The 8954-nt window shown below is 45.3% G+C and overlaps 1 protein-coding gene across 5 annotated transcripts in view; it reads left to right on the forward strand.

The window, feature by feature from the left end:
- Positions 1-4730, forward strand: part of ARRB1 (arrestin beta 1) — a 64499-nt gene extending 59769 nt beyond the window's left edge. For 2 of the 5 annotated variants that reach the window (XM_032971989.2, XM_032971984.2), the window contains exons 15-16: positions 1151-1205; positions 2514-4730. In XM_032971989.2, the coding sequence (XP_032827880.1) occupies positions 1151-1205; positions 2514-2613 (155 nt within the window). In that variant the 3' untranslated portion in view covers positions 2614-4730. Of the gene's footprint in view, positions 1-1150; positions 1206-2202; positions 2222-2513 lie in introns of all 5 variants that reach the window. The other 3 variants (XM_032971988.2, XM_032971986.2, XM_032971985.2) reach the window with 3 other exon arrangements.
- Positions 4731-8954: the final 4224 nt, after the last annotated feature.

Consider the following 8954-nt stretch of genomic DNA (forward strand, 5'->3'; position numbering starts at 1 on the left):
GATGATTGCTACGGGAGGTCATTAACAATGCACGTGTGTGTCCATCCAGTTGGCCTCTCCGTGGATGTTATGAATCGAGGCTCTGTGTATTCGACTGCTCCGATTCACGTGGCTGATCACTTGAGCGTCTCGCTAATGTGTCGCCCATGCATTCGCGAGCACATCCAACCGTATGAAACAAGGATCCTGTCTCGCCCCTTTGCCTTGAACACTTTGGAGCACTCGGAAGCTGAGCAGGTTTGGGCCTGGTTGGCGCTTGAATGGACAACGGTTTTGTAACACCCAGTTCTCACCACAGGTCGTGGTGTCCATGTGTAGTTTTCCGCTTGTGAAACTCGGTCATGGAATTAGCAAAACATGCCCATGCAGGACCCTCCTGAGAAATATGAGACTCATTGAGGCTTTCCTGCATAAATAAAGGACATTGTAGTGTCGTAATAGTGGAGTGGTTCATAGCGCTGTGAACCTGACAACCCGAGTTCGATTCCCACCCACGGCTAATATCAAGTGGCAAGCGACATCCTAGCCGGTCCTGGGCCCCCACTTTTTACCAACCACACCCTGAACAGCGTGGTGAAGTATTGTCCAAAACCTCCCCATGGGAAAACCTCCCATGACCAAAATAACGTAGAGGTGACATTCATCCGGTAGGGGTGGGACTGGTTCAGGCTTGTAAACCGTTAACGGCCTTGGACCGACCCAGTCTCAGCTGACCCTGCTTGCACGGTGGTTGACCAACCTGCGGTCCCGTGGGGCGTTGCTGGTCGACCAAGCGGTGGAAAGGGGTCCGTGGAACTGTTGCAGATATGATTTATATATTGTACGGTCCAGGAAGTTTGGGAACCACTGCACACGGGGGCATTGTGCTTTTGAATATATCTGGTCCCTGAGATAAAGTGCCATATTTAAAAAGCAGTAGTAATATATGTTTTGTCAAACACCACCATCTCCAAGAAATGTGTTTTACAGGACATGACATCCCAGTAAATGATATACATGCACGTGATTGCGCTTGCATCATAAACGTGCCAGACCTTGCGTTCAAAATCCATTTGAGCATCCAACCGTCGATCAATGACGCCTCCACAAATCTTTACCGTGGTGCAAATGTTTACTTGTTTTAATATTTTGTTGTCTCCCTTCAACCCAGCCCTTCCTGAATCAGATGCTCCACTCGATACCAACCTGATAGAATTTGACACAAAGTAAGGATTTGTTTAAAGATAGAGAACAAAACAATCATAACGCTGAAAATAAAAAAACGCTCCGATTAAATCGCGCATGCCTCTCTAACACTGCTTGGGAAAGCACGCGGCTTCCCGCTGGGTGCGTCTGTGCTGGGAGGTGCAAAGCTTCTAGGATGAGCGTTCCTAATCATCCTTTCCACGAACGCTCCGAGTGTCCTTTTGTTGCTGTGCTCACGATCGTTGTCCGTGCTGGGATTCCACGTCCCATCAGTTTGTTTTTATCTTGCAGCCTAACCGCTCGCTCTGCAACGCACGCACGGCACGCTGCAGCAAACTCGGAACATCAGCGTCGATCTTATTTCGTCGTAGACTATTCCGCTCGGCACAATTTGTCTTGGGTGCTCCAAGGCCGGTGGCGAGGATTTGTGAGCGGTCTATTTTTTTTGTTTTGCGTCTGCGCGGAATAGCTCTGACGCTGATGGGACTGCATTTGTACTGATCCTGACTAATTGCTCTTTCTTTTTTTCTGGCCGTATTTGCAAATGCATGCTTGCACGTTTGTGTGTGTGTGTGTGCGCATGAGCATGTGTGTGTTGGAAGTAGTGGTTCTTGCACTGCACCACGAACCCAGCGACTTGAGTTTGATTCCCTGCAATGGCTAACATCCGTGGCAGGTGTAATCACGACCTATCTTGGGCCTCTCCTAGGTCAACTAGACCTTTAAATTAGTAAATGGTCGGTGTGTAATTGACATTTATTGGGTTACAAAGGCAGTTGGGTGTGACGCTAGCCACACCACACCCGTGTTTGCTGTCAGTCTTAATAGGTCCTTGGTAGACGCACTTGCCCCAACAGTCTGTCAGGCTATATGGGTGGGACCTTTGTGCTTGTGGGTGTACGTGGCCGTTTGCATGCACGATTGTGATTATGTATGTTGCGTTTGCGTGCGTGTGTTCTGTACCTGCGCACGTGCATGCTCTCATTTCATCTCTGCCACTTGGAAAAAAAATCTCAGCTTCACCGGAAAAGATAAAGTGGGTGTTCATTTACTCTCGCTTGCTTCGCTTATCACTGACACGCGAATCGCTGGCCACCTTGTGTAGTCGGTGCACTCACGTGCACTGTGCATTCATATCCAAACACATGCTCGCAATATACCGAGCATGCACACACATACGAACATTGCATTTTACGAGCTCGGTGGACTTTGTCAACATGAACTTTTTTATTCCCGATGTGACGTCGTCCGGCGCTAATCTCCGCAAAATGATTTTGTTCCACGCGTGCCCACGCCGTCTTGCGCATGCCGCACGCACGCTCTCGCAGCGGAGAGGGCCACGAGGATGACATCGTGTTCGAAGATTTCGCGCGCCAGCGTCTCAAAGGAATCAAGGACGAGAACGACGAAGACAGCCCGTTGTGTTAACCTCCGCGCCGCTGTGTTCCCCTCTGGTTGAAAGAGCACACGACGGGGCTGACCGGCGGGTTTCTTGAACTTCGGAAGAGGGGCCCTTGTAGCAAAGAGAGAGGGTCCTTTTTAGAGTGAAACCTTAAGCCATTTTAAGCCACTTTTATGGGGGGGGGGGGGTTTCGGGAAGGAAGGGGGACCGAGGCTCATTAATGCCAAGTTCCTGGCAGAGGCTGGGTGATCGGTGATCGTGGGAAGCGTCGCCTACCCCTCCTCGTTGCGACAGCGCAGAATTCGGTTGCCGTGCTCGGTCCCGCGACCAGGTTGCGTTTGTGTGGCATCATGGGCATTACCCAGAATGCCTGAAATTCCTAAACACATTTCACCTTGGCGAGTATGATTAGTTTGTTTTTGTTTCGTTTTGTTAAAGGGGTTGGAATGTGTCAATGTCTTGACATTTGGGGTATGATATAAATAATAAAGTATGTAAAAAGGCCATCTGACTCTGGGCCCTAGATAAGGTCAGATCAAACCCCCCTCCCCCCCCCCCCCCAGACGTTTTTCAGTCAACCTAGGTCTATTCAACCTGTGCAGTATACTGTAATAAAATTCAACACGACACCAGCGGATCTCAGTTAAATTCAATTCCTGCCACACGCATGCAAATTCCTGGACTGTTTGGGATCAAACCCGGATGGGTGGCAACCCAAGTTATCGTTGGCCTCTGCCCACATACATGAATGAACACGCGGAAGTTAAGGATAGCGATTTTAAATATATAGGGCGTTTACATGTCTCGGCATCCCTTGAAGTCCACTTACACCAGATCTCTTCCTAAGCATTGTATTTGCCCTCTGACAGTCTAGCCTAGGGGACTCCCAGTGGCGAATGTTCCTGCACGGCACATGGCGGGAGGAGCGAATTCTGGTTCCACTACTGCACCGTCAACACAATGGGGGTGCATCAGTGGGCACTGTTAATGGTGGCACGTCTCGATCTGTGTGCGGGGTCGTGATGACGTCGAAATAATTGTTCTCTCCATTGCCACCGTGAAGTTAGTGATGGATGTTTTTAGACTATACACGTGCAGACCTGGTTACAGTCTGGTCTCTTCTATACAGTAGACCGGCAAAAGAGGTCTGGCAGCTTGTTTGGACAAAACGCCGACAGACCAGGCTACTTTTAGCAGCATTACCTAATAAACAGGTTGAGATTACAAGGTGTAAAGGTAATTTGACATGTAGGTTTTCACAGCCAATCATATTTCATAGTTGATTTTTGGGGGTTAGGCCACGTAATGATCTGGCCAAATGTGCATTGTAACAACTCCCCATTACCCGATGTCAGGTGGGATTTGACAATGCCGGTTGGAGGAAGGTCTTATGACACATGGCCAGATGATTGGTGATTACGTGGTCTAACCCAAAATACAATCATAAATCAAGGTATACAGTATTGGCATAATTTCAGATGAGAAGTATATTTAATATAATTTGTGAATAAGATGTGCAGTGTCTTCTATCTACTATTATTAAGTATGCCTCTGGGTCCCATTTCATGTTCTTTCAATATAGGATTTATGTTATGGTTATGGTCACTTGGAAAATGTCCTTTGCGGAAATATTCTTTTTGTAATTGTGTTGTGATTATGTATCGTTAAGCTCGAATCGAAATTACGGTCATCCTGTAATGCACAAACACACACATGCAGATACCCTTGCGCATACAAGCATCTAAACATCAGCACTTTGATGATCACAGCTACAAATATTCACTCACCAGCTGTGTCAGTGTACTCGCCTATTGCTGTGATGTGCAGTGTAGAGTTGAACCAAAATATTTTTTTCGTGGGAAAATTAAAATATGTACCAGTGAATGTGATAACTATATCTCGTAAATATTTCTGAGAAATGTATTTTATCGTGTTTAATAAATGGTTATGGTATTTTTAGATAGCGCTTGGTTCAATTTTGTATCAGGATATCATAGTGGGGTTTTTTTCGTTTTGGAAAATTGTCTGGACTAATTACACGGTTACATATACAGTCGCTATGAACATGTGTACTAACCGAGTACTGATAAATGATTTCAATTGTCATGCAATACAGGCTACCATTTAGACCCTTGAACCATAACTCTTGTGCTGTGTATTTTGTGGAGTGATGGTCTGTTCGGTAATACGCTAGCCGGTCGGTAACGTTCACGAAGTATATATGAATATGCCAATTATTATTTAACCAGAAAATCATTGAGTCTCAAGACTCTTACTTGTGACTTTACCGAAAGACCCAAAGAGTGTGAATTCCTGCAGTCACGAAAGCTTTAAATCAAGATTTTTTTTCTCAAGACTTTTTAAAAATGATTCGTCCTGCATTGGGTTTTGCTAATTCTACGAATGAGTTTGGCATTGAGTTGGAGAACCTGGAGAAAACTCGGCAGAATACGGAGGGGATGATGATACCCACCACTGCCATCTCCTTTAGGTTTGAGTTTATTGTTGGCACGAACAAAACCCATAAATGCTAATTTTAGATGGATATCGGGTTACAGAAACCTGCTTACAGCACATGAACAAGAACAAAACAATGAAAACACAACGGTGCAGGGTCACGTTCCAAAGTCATGGCCGTGCATCAACATAATGGTACAACCAGCACAACAAATCGCATACCAAACAAAACCCGTCTTGTCACACCTTGCAGCCACATGCCTACAACGCCTGGAAAGCCCTAAACCATTCACTAGTACTAACCAGGCCAAACCTTGCTACGTGAGAGTCTCTATTGAGCATTGATACAAGCCTTGTTATCAAGGGAGGGACCTGGGTTCAACGCATAGAAAAATAGAGACATTGTAGCTGGGCACGCACACGCACAAATCGAAAAATGGTTTGTGCAAAATAAACATGAATGCAGTAAAAAAACATCCACGCGCGTGATTCGCTGTCGACGCGCCGGCAAGAGGTCACCTTGCAGGGTACGAAATGAATGTGGTGAGTGGGGTGAACGTTTCGCTGCCAAAAGTAGAAGGGACAAGGAAAACAAAAACTGATGAACTGAAGATCAACATAATGAAAAAAATATGCGATGCCAGATGGAAGACGGGAGGAAGAACTTAAAATGTGAATGGTAGATTACAACCTGGAGCAAGTAGATACATTTATATACCAAGGAGGCCGGATATATCATGCAGGGGAAATTGTGTGTACGAAGTTAAAAAGACTAACCCGCAGCAGCATTTGAAAAACTTAATAAGATCTGGAATGCTGAAGGGATAACCGGGGTTTAAGGCCTTACTGAATATTTTCCGAGTCGCTTGAATATATTGGGAGCAGGCGGCACATGACTTGTATCCACACCCATCAATCACGGCCGGGCGGTGGTGGCTATGCACGTGGCCTGGAGTCGAGAACTGCCGGCTACAGCGAGATCGGACAAATATTGTGAAACTCCGTTCCTGTGCGTCGAGGTTGCCATACCATGGCTCGCCAGGAGAAGGGGATGGAGCAAAAATGTGGACTCTCACCTGTTCCGTCTTGCATGTTTCCTTTTTAACACGTGTGGGTTTTCTCCGGGTGCTCTGATTTCTTTCGCATGTAAACATTAATTAATTGTCTGACAATCCCTTAATATATAGAGGGCTGCAGAGCTTGGGCGATTGTTGGTAGCGGCTCATTACATGGCTGCCTTCCTGCCTGTCTAATGATTTTATCGTTGAAGTTATAATAAATTATTTTCCATTTCCAAAAAGCTCAATGTACAAAGTGTTTTTAAAGCGCTTGTACTCAACATAAAAAGTAAATTACGTTGAAGATCTAGCAGCTATACCAGCGCGTCTTAAAACTCGACTCACGGAACGGGGAGGGTAAGAAAGTATGGGCCCTGTGCAGATTTCAGAATGTCCACGGACAAGGGACAAGCCTTCCACTCTGCTGTGTGGCTGGTAGAGCGTTCCATGGGGTAGGAGCATGGGGTAGGAGCAACAAACGCAACGCAAGCACGAGCAACCACATTCTTCAAACAGACCCTGGGAACCTCGCTCAGCCGGGCACAGTGAGCAGAGGTGGCAGTAGTGGTGCTGGACTTGCAAACAACCCTGTCCATGACCGTGTAAAGCACTTGCAGGCGGGTACTGACATATTCTTTGTTATTCTTAGTTTTTTCGGTAAAGTCACGTTGAAGAGAAACAACAAAATAACAAAATATATATAAAACAATAAAAAATTCTCACGACGTTTCGACCATAACTCAAACGGTCATCATCAGGTGTGACCGTTTGAGTTATGGTCGAAACGTCGTGAGAATTTTTTATTGTTTTATATATATTTTGTTATTTTGTTGTTTCTCTTCAACGTGACTTTACCGAAAAAACTAAGAATATGAATTACTGCAGTCACGAAAGCTTTAAATCAAAATTTATATTCTTTGTTGTTTTCGGTAAAGTCACGTAGGTAAAATAAAATAAAACTAAATTAAATCACGACGTTTCGGAGGCAACACAAGCTTCCGTCTTCAGGTGGAACAGTCACAGCAGAATAGCTGTGCCAAGTGGGGAGCTGTTGAAACGATCGGGATTATATACAGGTTAAGAGGGGGGGGAGGAGCCAGAAAGTGACGTGGGTGGGGGGGAGGGCTAAGTTAAGCCGCCTTTTGTTATGCTGCAGGGGGCTCGATGGCGTGCTACACGGGGGCGAGTACAACCACATTTTTGTTAGAAACCAATGGAAATGGCTGTACAATTATAAGGCAGCTAAAGTTTGACATACAACCTACTGAGAGTAATGGAAATGGTTGTAAAATTATAAGGCAGTCAACGTTTGACTTGGTTTATAACATCTTTCCAATGGTTGCTGAATTTAAAACCATCCTCTCGGTTGAAGTTGTGTCTATGTTTGTATATCTGGATGGCTTCATGGACAAATCTTTGGTAATAACCGGGAGGTTTGCAGATAACTTTGGTATCAGAGAAAACAATGTCATGAGAACCCGCTGTGTTGAAACAATGATCAACCACGGCTGAAGAATTCGTTCTGCCGTGTTTCAAATCTGATTTGTGCTCGCGAATTCGGTCAGAAATATGTCGTTTCGTCTCCCCGATATAGCAGTCACCACAGGTACAACTCAATTTGTAAACACCGGGGTACTGTAAGTCAGGAATGACATCCTTTACGGATGGGATCAGATCACGAATTTTGTGTACTGTATTGAACCGGACCTGGATTTTGTGTTTGTTTAGAATTTTGGAAATCTTCTTGGTAACGCCTGCTATATATGGTAACGTGATGATTTTGATTGGAGTATCAGGTGGTTGTTTCTGTATGGTGGGAGAAACAGCTTGGCGGATAGTACGGTCAGAGTATCCGTTCATCTTGAGGGCCAGATGTACATGTTTTAATTCACTGGCCAGGTGGTGTTGGTTAGAAATGCAATCAGCCGTATGGTATAATGTTTTGATGAGATAATTATTTTGAGTCGGGTGATGGTGGGAATCAGGCTTCAAGTAGGAGTCTGTGTGGGTGGACTTCCTGTAAACAGAATGTCCCAAAGAGCCATCTGTCCTCCTCTCAAACAGAACATCCAAGAATGGCAGCTTGCAATCTTTCTCCACTTCCATGGTGAATTTGATGGATGGGTGTCTGGAATTAATGTGGCTTAGGAAATGGTTCAATGCTGGGAGGCCATGTGGCCAGATGACAAAAGTGTCATCCACATATCTCTTCCATAGGGAAGGGCGAAGGGTGGATGTCTGGATGGCGTCTGATTAAAATTTCTCCATGAAAACAATGGCTATCATTGGTGACAAGAGGGAGCCCATAGGGGTACCCTCATTTTGTTTGTAGAAGGTACCATTCCAGGTAAAGTAAGTGTTGGTGAGGCAATGCCTAACCAGCGCAGGTACATCAGGGTTCAGTCCATGTTGGACCAAATCTTCAATTATTGTTATGGTGTCAGGCACTGGGACCTTGGTAAACAGAGAGGCCACATCAAAGGTGACGAGGATATCGTCAGAAGACAGTATAATGTCCTTGACCATAGAAACCAATTGGGTTGAGTTAAGTACTGCTGAGGTGGTCTTGCCAGTGAAGGGAAGCAGAGTGTTCGATAAAAAACGGGCTAGTTTGTAGGTAGGAGAGTTGATCGTGGACATGATGGGTCGTAGTGGGGTACCTTCTTTATGGATCTTGGGAAGACCATAGAATCTGGGAGGTCTTGCAGCCGAGGGTTTTAGGGAGGGAAGTTTGTATGGTTCGATTAGGGAAGTCGAACTAGTGATGATTTTGTTGGTTTTTATCGTTAGGCTGTTAGTAGGATCACTATTTTCCGAGTCACTGATCTGGCTGAAATTAAGTCCTGGGTAAA

The sequence above is a fragment of the Petromyzon marinus genome, chromosome 47, assembly GCF_048934315.1.
Source record: "Petromyzon marinus isolate PM22_M1 ecotype Great Lakes invasive population chromosome 47, UKy_Petmar_22M1.pri1.0, whole genome shotgun sequence".
NCBI lineage: Eukaryota > Metazoa > Chordata > Hyperoartia > Petromyzontiformes > Petromyzontidae > Petromyzon > Petromyzon marinus.